Raw genomic sequence first — 18099 nt, 5'->3', positions numbered from 1 at the left:
GACTGGACACAGGCAGCATGGTTGGATCCGCAGCTGCCCATGACAGACACATAGCTCTGAGTCCAATGATACCTGTAGGTGAAACATTGTGGGGAAGGGAGAGAATGGGGAAGAAGTACAGCTACTGGAGAGAAACAGACAAGGTTAGTTGAACATAGAACAATGATGGGAGGTTATTGGATAGAAGAGATAGAAGGAATCAGAGGAGCTTAGTGTAATAATTAAGCCCCCCCAGCAGTCTACTGTACTGTATGTTTATTGCAGCTTAACTAAGAGATGGTTCCTGTGACGAACAATCTTTGCCAGTGACCTGAACCATCTCTAACTATACGCTTTATCAAAAAGGAAGATTTTAAGCCTAATCTTAAAGGTGGAGAGTGTGTCAGCTTCTAGAACCTGAAGAGGGAGCTGGTTCCAGAGGAGAGGAGCTTGGTAGCTAAAAGCTCTGCCCCCTGTTCTACATTTAAACACTCTAGGAACCACAAGTAGCCCAGCGCTCTGAGAACGAAGTGTTCTGCTGGGAGCATAAGGAACTATGAGGTCTTTAAGATAAGAAGGAGCTTTATCATTGAGGAATTTGTAGGTGAGTAGGAGAATTTTAAATTATATCCTACATTTTACAGGCAGCCAGTGCAGAGAAGCTAATGTAGGAGAAATGTGATCTCGCTTTCTAAGTCCTGTCAGAACTCTGGCTGCAGCATTTTGAATTAGCTGTAGGCTTTTTAAAGGAGCTGTTAGGACATCCTATGAGTAAGAAGTTACAATAGTCCAGCCTAGAGGTAACAATTGCATGGATCAGTTTCTCTGCATCGCTCCGAGAGCGGATGCTTCTGATTTTAGCTATATTTCTAAGATTAAAGTAGGTGGTTCTGGAGATTTGTTTAAACTGTACTTATATATTGTAAAATTAGGAGTTCTAAGAAAATTAGTTTTAAGAAAAGGCAAACATCCTGGCTTGCCCTTTTCTTCTAAACTCATTTATTCATTATGTAGTGGCCAAACTACAGATGGAGCGGTTCATTTTCGCTGATTTCAGTCGACTGTCAGTCACCTTTCTCACGCTGATCACACACTTATCACACCCTCATCAGCCGACTGTCAGCAGCCCCCCTCCTTGGTCTGTCTGGGGAAGGTGTTAAAAATGTTAATGAGGCCACCCCCATTTTAGCACCAAAGACGCAATTCCAGGGTAAAACCAAAAGGTGGAGCTTTAGTATCTGACCTGTAGAGTTAGGGTCAAACAGCAAGTATAGGCACAGTTCTGAGAACAGGACAAATATCTGATAACGTCAGTTCTACACTGTTTGCTAGGGCATACAGACAAACAGACAGACAGACAATAGTCTGTCTAAACAGTGAACTAAAAAGTTGAGAAAACTTGAAAAGCTGACTTCATTTCAGAATTGAATGTTGTACTAACTTTTTTTAATCATAGATAAGCATCGGCAGCTCACGCTGCCACAGCTGCCAAACTACCTTCTGGAGGTTTATCAGTTACTTGCTGTATTAAGTTGAGTTGGACTTCACAAATGAAATTATTAAATTTTCATTCTATATATTATTCTTATTCACTTGAATGTAGTGTGTGTCAGTCTGCGTGCTTCAGGAGCTGTTTTAAATTAAAAAAAGAACATTTCAATGTTCTAATCAAGCTTAGATGAACATAACAATAGAGAGCCTCTTTTCAGACAGAACGACCATCCACAGCACCAGTTAGACTGGTTTCACACCACCCCCTTCTCCCCAAAGCACCAGAGTCCTGCAGTGCTGTTACCTGATGTAACCAGATACATTTGTGAACTACTTCATCTATCCATCACTTATAAGAGCCTAGTGGTTAAAGCACACAACTTCTCACTCACAGTTTTTAATTAAACTATTTTTGTTAGTTGGTGGTTTAAAATAAGAAACTTTTATATCCTAAAGCCATAGACTTAACACTTTCTTTTTAACAAGTTTTATTTACAGATTTTATAAACGTCCAGTTCATTTGACCATTTTCTGAACCAAGTTGTCTGAAAGTTGGGTCACTACATTTTTTTAGAGCAGAAATGTTTCTCAAGGAGCTTCTACATTATATGTCCTTCATGGGGGACGTGGTCTTCACACCTTCTCACAGTCCTTTGTTCAACTGATGAGCCAGTTGTTTACAGGTGTGAAGTGAAGCCTATTGTAGATAGAGGATAGTGCCTAACTTTACTCAGACTGAAGGTTCCTGCACTTTTGGTTGTTTCTGCTTTAAGAAAAGTCTGTAAGTTAACTTGAAAATTATTGAGCAGTCACAATCAGCCGATTGCGGTGACATTTGGCAGTAAAAAGTGACTGAAATGACACAGAACTGAAAGAATATCAGCTGGCATAGCTCATAACACATATTATGCAGATGCCTGTATTTTGTGTCACTTGAATTTGTGTGGTAAACAAAAGACACCAGAGGCAGGTTTACACCAGGAGTCTCTAGCTGGGAGCTTCTGTGCCTTAACCACCAGGCTGTTGGTTCTCTGAGGGAGACGTACTGTATGGACAGTAACTAAATTCCTTCATACAGCATTATGTTAACAGAGCCTTGATTTCAGTGGAACCTTTAAAGTTATGGATCCATGAAGAATTTTCTTTTTAAGCAGTTTACAAATATATCTGGTTTTCATGGCTCAGGTGAAGTTGTGTGTAAGTTGAGTCATGTCAACTCTTTCAGTCTGGTGTCCTTCTTGGGGGAGGGTTCATCACACCTACTCACTTTTGTGTCTTTTGTTCACATAACGAGCCAGTTCTTTGCAAGTGTGAAGTGAAGCCAAACTGGAGGATAATAGGGAACTTCCCTCAGACTGAGGAAGCTTTTGGTCTTTGTCAGTTGTCAAAAAATGCCAGTAAATTTAGAGCTAAACATTACAATACAGTAATACATTTAATACAGTATAATTAAAACAAATAAAATATCCATGTGGATGTTGACTGAATGTTTGACTAAAGGGCGTTGTATTCATAACACCTGTAATTTTCTACTTGCTTAGACATAAATAACTTTAAGTTCAGTTATAAACTACTTTACATTTAAGACGCTCATTTCTGTTCAAGTTTCTGTTCTAATCTGCCTGTGGGCCTGGATTACACATCACTGCTCCACCTGGTGCATGAATGTTCAATTGCAGGTCATTTCTTAAAAAAGGTTTAGGGGGCGTTAACAAGGCAGCCACGCATTAAGTACATCACAGTGGGGGGTCATGACTGGTGTAGGGGGGCTTGGTGGAATGATACCTAAGTCATGCTAATGTCATGACAAGATCAGTGTGAAATCCTGCAGCAACGAGGCAACGAAAATTTGCCGCTCCATCTGTAAGATGAAAAGGACGTGCTAGTAACTAGAACTACTGATTAAAAATTATTTGAACTGTAGAATGCATGAATCCTATAAATTCAAAGAAACAATTTAAAAGCCATGTACATTTAGATCTGGTATTCTTTGAGATTTGTTGCTAAATGTGTAAGAAGTCCATAATTTATGAATTCATCAACCACTGTGTTATTAATATAATAGGATGATGTTTGACATATTGTCAAACTTGTCTGGCCAAAAAAAATAATAAATTGGCAGCAAATAAAAATAAAGTACAGAACATTTTGCAAGGCTGCTTAGTGATAAAATTGTTACATATTTTATTGTCTATATTGATTTTAGCACCACAAACAAGATTGAATTCAATTCAATTCAATTTTATTTATATAGCGCCAAATCACAACAAAGTTATTTTAAGGCACTTTACAAAGTAAGGTTTAAAACCTCACACAACTAAACCCAACAAATCCCACATACAGCAAGCATTTAATTTGACAGCAACAGTGGAGAGGAAAAACTCCCTCTCTAACGAGGAAGAAACCTCCAGCAGAACCAGACTGGATGTGGGCGGCCATCTGCCTCGACCGGTTGGGGTGAGAGGATAGAGAGATAGAAAAGCACAGCAACAGCAACAAGCAACAACAAGCAACAACAGAGCACAGGCAGGATGGTAGGACCAGAGACTGGATGCAGGCAGGATGGTTGGATCCGCAGCTGCCCATCACAGACACCAAACTTTGAGTCCAATGATACCTGTAGGTGAGGACAGAGAGGGAGAAAGAGTGGGGGTGGGGGGGGAGAGAGGAGAGAAGCACAACTACTGGACAGAAAGAGACAAGGTTAGTTAAACATGGGACAATGATGGGAGGTTATGGGACAGAGGAGGTAGAAGGAAACAGAGGAGCTCAGTGTATAAATTAAGTCCCCCAGCAGTCTATTTATATTGCAGCTTAACTAAGAGATGGTTCCTGTGACTAACAATAATTGCCAGTGACCTGAACCATCTCTGACTATAAGCTTTACCAAAAAGGAAGGTTTTAAGCCTAATCTTAAAGGTGGAGAGTGTGTCAGCTTCTCGAACCTGAAGAGGGAGCTGGTTCCAGAGGAGAGGAGCTTGGTAGCTAAAAGCTCTGCCCCCTGTTCTACATTTAAACACTCTAGGAACCACAAGTAGCCCAGCGCTCTGAGAACGAAGTGTTCTGCTGGGAGCATAAGGAACTATAAGGTCTTTAAGATAAGAAGGAGCTTTATCATTGAGTACTTTGTATGTGAGTAGGAGAATTTTAAATTCTATCCTACATTTTACAGGCAGCCAGTGCAGAGAAGCTAATGTAGGAGAAATGTGATCTCTCTTTCTAAGTCCTGTCAGAACTCTGGCTGCAGCATTTTGAATGAGCTGTAGGCTTTTTAAGGAGCTGCTAGGACATCCTATGAGTAAGGAGTTACAGTAGTCCAGCCTAGAGGTAACAAATGCATGGATCAGTTTCTCTGCATCGCTCTGAGAGAGGATGCTTCTGATTTTAACTATATTTCTAAGGTGGAAGTAGGCGGTTCTGGAGATTTGTTTAATGTATGATGTAAAAGAGAGATCCTGGTCAAACATGACACCAAGGTTCCTCACAGTAGAATCTGAAGCTAATGTTATGCCATCCAGGGTGGCTATCTGACTCAATAGTGTCTCTCTCAGATTTTTAGGCCCAACAATAAGAATCTCGGTTTTATCTGAGTTTAGTTAAAGGAAGTTTTGGGACATCCAGGATTTGATGTCTTGTTGACATCTAGTCTAGTTGATCTGTTTCATTTGGTTCCAAGGACATGTATAGCTGAGTATCATCTGCGTAAAAATGAAAATTAATAGAATGCTTTCTAATAATCTCACCTAGAGGAGACATGTATAGGCTAAACAGAATTGGACCCAGCACAGAACCCTGTGGAACTCTATAGCTAATCCTTGTGCGTGTGGAGAATTTATCATTAACATGAACAAACTGGAATCTGTTCAACCAATAGGATTTAAACCATCCCAATGCTGTTCCATTAATCCCGATTCTATGTTCTAGTGTCTGTAATAGAATGTTATGATCAATTGTATCAAATGCAGCACTAAGATCTAACAGGACAGGGACAGAAACTAGACCATTGTCCGAAGCTAATAGAAGATCATTAGTGACTCTAACCAGAGCTGTTTCTGTGCTATGATGTTTTCTAAATCCTGACTGAAAATCTTCATACAGGTTATTCCCACTAAGGTGGTCAGATAATTGTTTAGCCACGATTTTTTCCAGAATCTTGGAAATAAAGGGTAAATTTGAAATGGGCCTATAGTTGGCTAGTTGTCCAGGGTCAAGGGTTGGTTTTTTCAATAGAGGTTTGACCACAGCCACCTTAAAAGCCTGTGGTACATAGCCTGGTTGTAAAGATTGGTTGATTTGATTTAATATGGATGAGCTGATTAAAGGTAGAACTTTTTTGAGTAATCTGGTTGGGATTGGATCTAAAAGACAAGTGGACGACTTGGAAGAGTTAATTATTGAGGTTAACTCCATATGAGTTATGGGGGAGAAGCTGTCTAGGTAAGACAGAGGATTTAATAAATTTAAAGTTGATGGATCTAGACAGTGCTTTCTGTCATTTGGAAGAAGTCGCTGCTGAATGTTTTTTCTAATGATGATAATTTTATTAGTAAAGTAGTTCATAAAGTCATTGCTGCTGAGATTTAAGGGGACTCAAGGGTTGGTTTTTTCAATAGAGGTTTGACCACAGCCACCTTAAAAGCCTGTGGTACATAGCCTGGTTGTAAAGATTGGTTGATTTGATTTAATATGGATGAGCTGATTAAAGGTAGAACTTCTTTGAGTAATCTGGTTGGGATTGGATCTAAAAGACAAGTGGACGACTTGGAAGAGTTAATTATTGAGGTTAACTCCATATGAGTTATGGGGGAGAAGCTGTCTAGGTAAGACAGAGGATTTAATAAATTTAAAGTTGATGGATCTAGACAGTGCTTTCTGTCATTTGGAAGAAGTCGCTGCTGAATGTTTTTTCTAATGATGATAATTTTATTAGTAAAGTAGTTCATAAAGTCATTGCTGCTGAGATTTAAGGGGACTCAATACAGCTATGACTCTTTGTCAGCCTGGCTACAGTGCTGAAAAGAAACCTGGGGTTGTTTTTGTTTTCCTCAATTAGGGAGGAATAATATGTTTTTCTAGCAGCACAAAGTGCTTTTTTATATTTCATTAGACTGTCCTTCCATGCAATGCAGTTTACATTTATTTTGTTGGAACGCCACTGTCTTTCTAGTTGTCTAGTCCTTTGCTTTAGGCTGCGGATGTCTGAGTTATACTACGGAGCTAACCTCCTCTGATTCACTGTCTTCTTCTTCAGAGGAGCCACTGTGTCTAACATTGTACGTAGAGAAGCTGCAGCATCATCTACAAGACAGTCAACCTGTTCATAAGGATTAAGGTGACTGTTCTCTGTGTATCTGCAAGACATTGAGGCAAAAGATGATGGAATCATCTGCTTGAATCTGGCAACAGCATTGTCAGATAAACATCTGCTATAGTAACATTTCTTTCCAGCTGTTATAGGGTCAGTTGTGCTAAATTCAAAAGTTAATAAGAAATGGTTCCTCCATAAAAAAATACAGTTAGAATTAATGGCCAAATAAATCAAACAAAAACTAGAGATCATACTGGTTTAAATCCTCAGGTCAAAGTTCCATTTCACCATTTTCTTGCAACGTAGTTTGATTTGTGTCAGGAAACGGCAGGGAGCGGACCCAAATGCACAGTGCCAGGACACGAGGTAGGTGGCGAAAAAATGAGGTTTATTCCAGTAATCGTTGTCACAAGCAGTCCAGGTCATGCACGATAGAGCGTGGGATTAATTTACAAAGGGAGCAGGCTTAATCGGGTCAGAGACAGGCGTGGGTCAATACCAGAAGGCTCAGATTTCCTAGTTTGAATCAGCTGGCTTAGACAGGTCCGGTAACAGGCAGAGTTCAGCAGAGTTTACAATACCGTTCGGGATCAGGCGAGAGTCGGTGGTCAGGAATACAGAACTGGATCGGAGACGGGATGAACTGGAACGGGAAACTGCTGGAACGCGTAGACATAGATTCACTGACGACGATGTGGCAACTGGCTATGGTAAGTACTGGTGGTTAAATACAGAAGACTGATTGCTAATTTATTGACAGGTGTGCATGGTGAACCGGGAGTGACAGGAAACAGCTGTGATCTGGGAGAAACAGGAAGTCCATAAAAATCACACAGGAACATGGATGAAAACTCAGACCTTTCAAAATAAAACTGGAAACAAAACCAAAACCTGACAATTTGTTTTTGTTGTTTGAATGTCATTGTTTTTTTGCTTTGCATTTGTATTTGAAATAACTGAACTACTCACCAATAATGACTATTTCATAGAACTTTCAATTCTCAAATGTTGCTATTTGTCCTGTTTTTTTACAGAGTGAACTAGTTCATAAACACATCCAAAAAGAGTTTTGGAGAGTCCAGGATGTCTTAGAGGGGCTGCACAAGAGTAACTTATCTCGAGGTACTGACACAACCAAGCACAGAGGTAAAAAAAATCTGTAAATAAAGATGAAATTTTAAAGTAAAGATTTTTGATTTGATTTGATTTTTTTATCGTGTTATTATTGTTGAGTACAAACCTGACATTTTAACTTCATCTTTCTCTTTCTCTTGCATAGTGGCCAGTGGTGCATCAGGCTCCTTTAGCACCAATAGTCCAGCCAGTCCCTTAAGTTCATTAAGCCTCACCAGCCCACTCAGTCCTTTTTCCCCAGTTGTGGGCTCGCAGGCTTCCCCTACCAAACAGCATGGCCTGGAGGTAAGACTTGGATACATTCAGTTGCAGTCCAATCAAAAGTCAGAACATGGTACATGTCCTTTCTTGCCCTTTCTTGTGCAAGCTCTGTACCTTTTTCTAGCTAATGTATATCGATTTTCAAAACTGACCAAAAAGCTAGATATAGACTCAAGTTCAAAAGAGAGTAACAACAACCTATAAGCAGAGCATTTAAGTTACCCGTGAACATGCTCAGTCTGCCCAAGCTGTGTAAAGCCTTAGTGAAGCAATGGAAAGATTAGACGTTTAGATTGTATGATCTAACGTTGCAATTTTCAGTCGACTTCCAGACGTTCACTCGTCATTGACCACAAGCTTACCAGCCAGTTAATGGTGGCCCACTTTTATCTGTTCTCTGGAGGAGGTGTGAATAATGTACAATGTACTGTAGCCTCCCACATTTTGAACACCAATGATGCAATTCCACGGTACAACCAGAAGGTGGAGCTGTGATCACAAAGTACAAAGATGTATGTATTGGTCTTCACATACAGTAGTAACCTAATAAAGTGACCAATGACTTTATTTAATACAGTATTTCTCACTGTAATTGTGCTCCCTTAGTAAGCACAACGATTGCCCCCAATTCTTACAAACACAAATTCAAAGTCTGCAACCTAGACATATCCATCCATCCATCCATTTTCTAAACCGCTTACTCCCTAATGTGGGGTCACGGAGGTGCTGGAGCCTAACCCAGCTGGCTATGGGCGATGGGCGATATGCGATGGACTGGTGACCCTGGACGGATCACCAGTCCATCGCAGGGCCCTAGACATATCACCTTCTGTAAAGCCTCCTGGACTAACTTGATTTCTGTTATTTTAAATTTACTCTACACTAACAAAAAAAAATCCACAATGTTTTACCCACTCACTTGTACTTATACCTTATATTAAACAGAAATGCGTTAAAACATGCAGTACAAAAACAAAATTAAATGGACTATGTGGGTTTTGAACTTATGCAAAGTAAAGTCATGTTTATGCATGATTAACGTACAATAAGTCTAACAACATTGCTATATAAAAAAGACAATTTATTAAACCAAGTTTATTTGAATAACTGCAAAAACTACTGCTGTTGGTTTTTTTGAAAGTTTGAATTAATGACAAAACTCTTAGTTAATCAACGTTGAAGTTTTCATTGGGGTTACACCATGAAGTAATTTTGTTTCAGTGACAAAAAATGGATTATAGTATAGCATAGAATACCTTTATTGTCCCGCGAAGGGGAAATTACCATACCATTAATAACTGACATAAAATCAATGCTGGTTAAGCTGTAAGTCAGTCACTGATTTAGTATTAAATAAACTAAACCTGCTTTATATACAGCAATACTATATCCAAATGTTTAGTGGAAAATAATATCAATTTTGAACAAAACACCCTTTAGTCAATCATAAACAGCAAAAAAAATAGAAAAATTTTAAATTAAAAAGAATTTTTATTTTATTTGTGCTTATTATACTACTACTGTACTTAAAAAATAAAATAAAAATCACTAATCATTTTAAAGCCAGCCAGGAATAACTAACAGCAACAAAAAGCCCAACCATTTAACAAGCTCATCAAACATCTGTACTCCTTGCCTTAGAGTAGAAACATTTTACCGTTGTAGAAGTTAAAAGTGTCAGTCTCTGCTGCAATGTGTGGCCATTTGTCCCGAGTTCTAAATACGTCACATGGGGTTGGAAGTCGTTCACCAGTCTCCACCCCCGTTGACATCTGTTCACGAAAGGACCCACTTCCTGCATCTGTCTCCATCATGTTTCACAGAGGGACGTGTGGAACTGTAGAATAAACATCAAAAATCGTTTTGTTCGTTATTAAAAGAAATCGCAAGTACAGACCTGTGTTCATCCAAAAAGAGGGAAGTTGAGGTCAGTTTGTCAGTGTGTGTGAAATCATAACTCTTCAAACCTTTCATCAGGACCAGAAGACACATGTGCTGTACAGGACAGGTCAGATGTGTCTCTGGAGGTCGTATCACATGGAAACAAGCTGCGATGCAGCCTGTGTGAGGGCCTCAGTTACAGCCCCCCCTCAGCAGCTAATGATAAGAGCACAGCTGAGCTGAAGTTAACACCAACAAAAGAGGGATTATTTAGAATGTCTGTAGATGTAACCTGCACTCCGTCTGGAGTGGAAATACATCAAATACCTAATTTACACATGAGATCTCTTCCTAAAAATTTAAACTGGGCATACTGTAAGTTTGAAAGCAAAAAATGAATGTTAAAGTGTCTTTCTGTCAGATGTTGCACAAGACAGTGAAAGAGTAAGTTTTTCTTTAATAGTCTGGTACGTACAGTAATTATTATTACTTCTCTCTAATAGTCTTCTTCCCTTTAATAGTCATTAATAGTCTGTTTCAGTCAGTTTCAGTCTTCCTATAGTCTGGTTTTGTTTTTGTTTTGTCTGTTTTTGGTTTTCTACAGTCTGGCCAGACAAACCTATAGTGTGCACAAATATTTTTAGAAACATGGAGGATTTTATTACTGAATTTGTTGCAAGTTAAAATTGTTTAAACCCATCAGACTGTAAAGTCATGCAGCCGTTGTCATTTAGCTGTTTGTCATCATTTTAAAATCACTCTGTGGGATTTTTTTTGTGCAAAAAGCGATTCTTCATTGCAATAAGCAGATAAGCATGAACATGAATTTGAGCGTGTATCAGCTGTAAGCGTGTTTTTTCTTCATTGCGTGTATGAATGTGTGTGTGTTTTTGCGGTACCGTCTTGTACGTCACGTGAAAAGGAACCATCACCTTCCTCCTTCCCCAACCATCAGTCTGATGTGAGCGCCAGTGGGTGAAGCCTTTCAATGGGACAGTTGTTCCTCGATGACAGACCTTTCCTGGATCCTCGCATGCAGCTCTATTGGGCCGATCACGTCTGAAGCCTCTCCTGTTGTTTCAACCAGTGTCTGTGTCAGAGCACGTCTTCTCTGCTGTTGCTCTGTCCTTGTTTTCCTTTGCTGATTGTCATAAGCAGGTGTCTGTAAGACAGTTTCACGGCCTCTGAAGCTTCAGACACAGTCTTTCATGCTGGTGCAGGGTCTGTAGTAGCTGGTTCATCTGATGAGCCCAGAACGTGATGGCTGCAGACGTTGTGGGGTCAGTGAGGCATCCATGCTGTGGTCTGTGTCCTCCAGCTGCTGTGGTATCAGAGCTTCCACCCTGTTCTGGTTGTTTGCGGCGCTTCTTCTCCTTCGGTTCTTCTGCTGATGGTGGGAAAGGAGTCCAGATCCGGATTTACCCTCATCGCGCTCAGTTCTGCATTAGGATAGAGAGCAGAAACAATGGGAGCATTTGCTCTTGACATGATATGTCTGTGTGTGGTGTGTGTGTGTGTGTGGCAGAGTGCAAACAATTCTTCCCCAGAGTTGTTATCTCCTTTTTTTTTCTGTTACTCTCATCACTCTTTTGTTTCTTTTAGGGCTTTAGTTTAGATAGTTTTGCTTTTTCAAATCTCATCTTTTTTATCTAACTTTTCTTTTAAAGGTGCATATGTCTTTTATACTAAGTGATTCTCCTTTTGAACCCATAACCAGTTTCCCATTCGTGGAAACATGACAGCAAACGTTTACATATGAATACATAATCGTGGGGGATTCGCTCCCTTATACTGCTTTAAAACAATAAAGTTTTCATGTTGATGGAAGTGCTGTGAGTACGATCACAATCGGTATGGGTTTTACTTCAGCTAAACAACCCTTTTCCAGCAAAACTGTCAAACAAACACATTACAAAACAAATTACATGTTGGCAATTAATGTGAAATCTGTTTGAGGACGTAACACTATATCCACCGCAGCAGTTTCTGCTATACTTTAAACAGTGACGGCAACATGCCTGTTGCGCAGTGGTGACGCAACCATACTGCAGTGAACACAGTGGTCACTGAATTATTACAACTGTAAAGGAGGCCATAACAAATACCCAGCATAACCTGCCCTCACTGAACAATTGGAACTTAAATACTGGCTGGTTAAACCATTTCTAGCCCCAAAAGGGAAAACAAGAACATAACAGAAAATGTATATCAATCAACAAGCAGAACAAATAATGTTCTTGTTCTCAATAATCCAAAACCCAACCATAAATCCAGTTATCATTTAACCTAAGTCGCAACACCACCAATTTATATTATATATTTATATTTACTGTTAAACGATATCTGGGTTTTATTAAATTAATCTTATATTATTTCAGTCAGCAGGACAGGAAACAGAAATGATCCGTTCAGGACTCACTCAACTAAGCGTCCTTACGCAGGGATTCGTTCTTTTGTCGCGTGACAGCCGAGCTGCGTAGGCTCTGTAGCGAGCAGCAGGCACTCCAGTTTGTTCCTGGTTGTTCCTACCGTGCCACAATCATATAATAATAATCATAATAATAATAATAAAGATAATAATGCCATGTTTTGGACAAGATAAATGCCCCAATTCACCAGGTAAATATTTTAGTATATATTTTTATTTTAGTATTTTGTTAGTTTTTTATACTTTTTGCTTTAAAAGTCTCAGTAATTGTCGAAATAAGCTTTACTTTCACTTGTTACTACCGGCCAACACGTAAAAGGCAGCTCTGGCTGCACGGTTTAGAATCATGTTCTGTGGCGAGCACAAGTACTACAGTTCGTTTGGGATTTGTTCGTTTGTTCATTCGTCACGTGACAGTCGAGCCGCACAGGCTCTGTAGCGAGCAGCAAGCGCTCGAGTTTGTTCCTGATTCGTTCATACGGCTCTTCATATATCATTTGTTCGTTCATTTATCATGTGGTCGCTACCAAGCGACTGTCGTGCTGTTAAACAACAATGGCAGGGAGGATGCAGGACATAAGTCACGCTAATGCTCTATGCTCTATACTGCAGTGGCAGTTGTTGTTAAACCGGGCCTCAACCGCTCCAGTATGGAATTCTTACGGACGATTCACATGGTTGTTTTTTTGCAAGGTTTATGCCGGATGCCCTTCCTGACGCAACCCTCTGTATTTACACGGGCTTGGGACTGGCACAAAAGTCACTGGCTTGCAACCCCTGTGGCTAGATTACTGCAGTGAAAACAGTGGTCATTTGGAGTGCTACAACTGTACACAAAACAAGAATCTGCATTAGCTATGTGTTATTGGTTCACCTTTAAGGTTTGACTGGAAGTTGAGTATTAGCATCTGGACCTCTAACTTACTCCTTCTTAGTACTTCTTCTGCTTAACTTGTAATAGTTTGTCAGCAACACCCTGGTGACTTAGAGACATCAAAAACATACTGCAGCAAAAACAGTAGTCATTTTTACGTTTATACCTCCTTTCTGTGATAAAGAATATTAACGTCTATATGCCCTGTAGCCTGTAGATAGCCCAAACTGCCCATGTGAGAGTGTGTTTCACAAGCCCACTGGTAGTAATAGCTGTTTTAAGGGCATGTGGCATTGCCAACCTTAGTGCGTATGATACCATAGGGCTCATGGTGTCTGGCTTGATGTTGACTGGCTAAAGCTAACAAATGATGTGTTCTAATGGCTAAAGTGGGTGGTAAGGAGTAGAGCTGTGTGCCTTATACCACACGTTTCGACTTTTGGCTACATTTTCACCCAAACTATCATTTAAAAACAAACCTTTTCTATGTGCACATAACCTAAGGCAGGGGTTGGCAACCCAGAACTCCCAAAGAGCCATTTGAACCCGTTTTTCACAACAACAAAAAAACACTGGTAGCCTCACGGGGGTGGTACGTTACGTGAAACCGATGAACGAAACACCAAATCACAGTTTATTGCTCATATTCCGTAACTAGAATATGAGCAATGATGCGTCAGATTACGCTTTGTAAAACTGTAAGGACTGTTCAGATTGCATACAGATGGCAAAACACTCAATGGCATTGGCATGGACGAGGTCAGTTAACTCACTGTTCCCTGCTTTAAACAGCTGCCGTAACTAAGAGCAACCAGTGCACATTCAGAAGTTGGGCACCAGTTAATCTGGAAATGCGTTCACCTTTAACACTAGCGGTGACGACACGTTAGGTGTGTAAACTGGAGACGAGCGTGACAGCAGCAGCTACTGCGATTCGATTTTGAGCAAAGAAAACTTTGCTTTTTAAATGAGTTTTAATTTATCTAAATCACGCAGAGGATGAGAGAGCCACGGGTTGCCGACTCTTAGGGACCGAAGGAAATAACACAGAGGCTTAGCTATTTGAATTAAACAATTACTTGGAGCTGGAGAGCTTTGGCCTTATTCAACAGGTTGATTCAGTCCATGAAACGCATTCTCTCATGCCTGCCTCTTCTTGTTTTAGGAAAATGTTCCCCCAAGGCCTCCTCTTCCTAAATCCTATTACCCTTTGGAGACCTCCCCTAGCTACCCTCCCTCCATTCCCCCTATGCCCATTGACAGTACCACCTGTCCACTCAGTTTGGGCTCCGATGATGGTTTCCACGATGGTGAAGGTACACGGAAGAAGGTATACAATTGCTGTCATTTAAAATAAATCATCTTGTGACATATAAGAAGGATATATATCATATGTACACACCCATTTCCAACATTATATATGTTACTGGCAATATATGAAAAACAGACAATCTATAGAATCCCTAGGCAATGTACAGAATGCCTGATGTTTTTAGGCAATGTATGAAATATCGGCATTCTTACTTACTTTGTGCTACGACTAGTGCTATTTTAAATGTGAAATGTCCAAATCATCTTTTATAGTAAAATATCTAACAACAAAAGAGACTTACAAAATAATCTACAGAATATGCTTTTACCGGGAGAACAAAGGAATCAGAAGTGTTGTTACTTGATATTTGTTGCAGCAGGGGAGGCTAGAATGGCATTTTGAATTGCATTTTCTTTTTACAGAACAGCATTTGTTACTTTGATACTTATGTTCCATACCACCATTATGTAGGATTTCGGCAGCCAATGGTCCCATCCGTTAGTAGGCATTTTAGGAAGCCTTTATTACATCGTTCACTAACCTTTTGTAAATTAAAGCTACTGTTAGTTGTGTCCTGCCGTTTTGTGTCGGCATGTCATAATCCTCCCAACTGCACATGGTGTAATACAGGCCATCCTTTACCTTCACCCTCTTGGCAAACAAAGAGGCTTCTGGCAGGGAATAAGAATTGTCTACACTGTGCCTTTTTTCCCTTTAAGCATTGTATGTACAGTAATACCTAGGCAAAACATCAAATGGGATGTGTTTTATACTTTGCCGGCCTGATTTTACACATTTTCGACAACATATGCGATCTATTATATTTTATAACTGTGCATATTGTCCAGTAATTGTGCACTTTTCCCACCTTAAGGTTGAACAGAACAATGTTTATGATGTGCAGGAACAGTTCCAGGACAGACAGCCCATTGCAAATAAAGGTACTAAATACCACAGTTCTTCTACTCTGTATTTAAGTCCAGGGCTGACACATGGAACACATACTCTATAGTATGTCATATTGTAATGAGCACAATTAATGTAATTATTACAGTAATTGCATAAAGATAATTGAAGTAATTCTGTATCTTATGTTTCCTTCACCAGTTGGTATTGTTCCTCCTAGAACCAAGTCTCCCACCGACATGTCACACAGCAACTCTACTGGAATTTTCTGGCGTAATCGTACAGGAATCTCAAGGGTATGTCAACATTTAATTGAAAAATCTGAACCATAGCTTACAAAGATATGTACTTTATTGCATTCCAAGTATCGTTAAAGTCTTGAGAATAACATTTTAATTCTGTCTATTTCTTATTTATAAATCAAACTGTCTTTCAAAATGGCACCTAAAAATGTTCAGTAGAAGAACGTAATGGAGACACAACAAAGTAACACAACTACCAATACAGTATTTTCAAAACATTTGCTACTTACTGCCACCCCCAATTATGATATGGTCTCTGAAAAATGACGGAATGTTTACTCAGGCAGACAAGCACTCCAGCGGTCATAGGTCACGCCCCCAAAGGCTCTGATTGGTTGATAAGTGTATCTCGGGCCAGTCCTGATCAACAGCCCACTCCTCCTGTGACCCTTCGTTTGTCTGAATGAGTATTCAGAGCCAGTGAGCAACGGACTTTCCAGATAGGAAAAATAGGAAAAAATGAACTTAAACAATTTTAGCAGATGGCTGCAATATAACAACGAGTGAAAAATTGAAGGGGGTCTGAATGCTTTTCGTATCCACTGTATATAAAATTTCTCTTGTATTACATATTTGATTGTATGTTCCACATTTGTGTCACAGGAGCGTCCAAAAAGTGCAGTGCTTCCTGCAGAGGTGAAGTCAAAGATGAGCATAGAGGAGCAGAATGAACGAATTCGTCGTAACCAGAGCAGCTCTGTGAGGGATAGGAGAAGAAGTGTAAATCTTTCATCAAGCCAGTCTCCAGCAAATTACAAAGTGGTATGATCAGTAATGTCAGAAGCTTTTCACACAAAGTGGATATGGTATATGTGACTTCTAAACTATCCATTCTTGACATACCTGTTGCAGGCAATCGGTATATAAATCAACTAGAGTTCATCACACTAAAACAAAACTTCAGTGCTAAACAGAAAGCAGTTTTCTTTGATTTGTTCGAACTGTAGGATGCTTTCGTATTTTCATTTGAGCAGCTTAATTTTTCTAATACTCAAACAAAATAAACAATGTACACCTATTTGTTACCTTATAATAAACATACACATTTAATCAACAAACACAAATCCAATGAAAATTATAACAACACTGACTAGGACCATCCTACATATTAGCATTCCCAAATTAGAAAATCCAAATTAAAAAAAATCCAGCCAAGTTACACTACCGTTCAAAAGTTTGGGGTCACCCAGACAGTTTTGTGTTTTCCATTAAAAGTCACACTTTTATTTACCAGCATGAGTTGTAAAATGAATGGAAAATATAGTCCATATAATATAAAAGGTTAAAAATAATTATTAGTATTTGAAATAATACATTTATTTAATCTTCAAACTTTGCTCTCGTCAAAGAATCCTCCATTTGCAGCAATCACAGCATTGCAGGCCTTTAGCATCTGGATGTTAATTTGTTGAGGTCATCTGGTAATCTGGGCCTTCTGACACAATGAGCAGACACATTGTATGATTACTACACTGCAGTGACAGTTGCTGGTAATGGGCCTCTATAATATATTGCAGCAAAATCAGACATTTGCAGCTAGAATAGTCATTTACCACATTAGTGATGTAAACAGTGTATTTCTGAATCGTTCATTGCAAAAAGTGCCTTTCTGTCAAAAATAAGGACATTTCTAAGTGACCCCAAACTTTTGAACGGTAGTGTATGTAAGATGCAAAAGCAGAGTTTACGTGCACTGTAAAGTCAAAACTCAAAAATCTAAACAAATGGCTGACTGCAGTTATTAGCTGCTGATTTGTTTCTCTTTGTCTCAATATCTGTGTGTGGACAGGTTCGTAGGCGACTGACTGCTCATGAGATTGACATTAAAGATTTAGAGGCGGCAGTACGAGGCCAGGGGCAAGAGTCACCACGAGAAGAAATTGCTCGTCTGAGACAGTTACAGATTGAACCACAGAACTACAACCTTGACATTAACCAAGAGGTGAGATCAGTTGTCTGGTTCGCCACTAACTAACCCATTCTTTCTGTAATGTTCTCTGTTCATAGTTCAGACACTCTTCTTTTCCACTTTTTTACTTTTGCGGTTGCGATGGGTGTATACCAGCAAGCCTTCCTTCAGCCTCAGTTGAGATAATGCATCTTTGGGTTCCCTTGGTTAATCGCAGTGACCTGTCGGACATGTTTTGCTGGTCTTCTTGATTCAAGATTCAAAGTTCTGGTGTCCTAAGGCCAGATTTGGCCTGTGTCACAGTTAATGAGCCA

At 39.6% G+C, this 18099-nt stretch overlaps 1 protein-coding gene across 16 annotated transcripts in view; it reads left to right on the top strand.

Moving 5' to 3' along the window:
* plekha6 (pleckstrin homology domain containing, family A member 6) overlaps nt 1-18099 on the top strand; it is an 80254-nt gene that overhangs the window by 56659 nt on the left and 5496 nt on the right. For 14 of the 16 annotated variants that reach the window (XR_008694668.1, XM_029151826.3, XM_055508777.1 and 11 more), the window contains 7 exons: nt 7813-7924; nt 8058-8197; nt 14522-14686; nt 15543-15609; nt 15776-15870; nt 16480-16638; nt 17666-17818. Coding sequence is in view for 15 of the 16 variants with exons in the window: in XM_029151826.3 (XP_029007659.1) it covers nt 7813-7924; nt 8058-8197; nt 14522-14686; nt 15543-15609; nt 15776-15870; nt 16480-16638; nt 17666-17818 (891 nt within the window). In the remaining variant the exon portion in view is untranslated. The remainder of the gene's footprint in view (nt 1-7812; nt 7925-8057; nt 8198-14521; nt 14687-15542; nt 15610-15775; nt 15871-16479; nt 16639-17665; nt 17819-18099) is intronic. The other 2 variants (XM_055508775.1, XM_055508780.1) reach the window with 2 other exon arrangements.

The sequence above is a fragment of the Betta splendens genome, chromosome 5, assembly GCF_900634795.4.
Source record: "Betta splendens chromosome 5, fBetSpl5.4, whole genome shotgun sequence".
Taxonomy (NCBI): Eukaryota; Metazoa; Chordata; class Actinopteri; order Anabantiformes; family Osphronemidae; genus Betta; species Betta splendens.
Note: the sequence above shows the minus strand (reverse complement) of the source record. Positions and strands in the feature narration are given on the sequence as shown.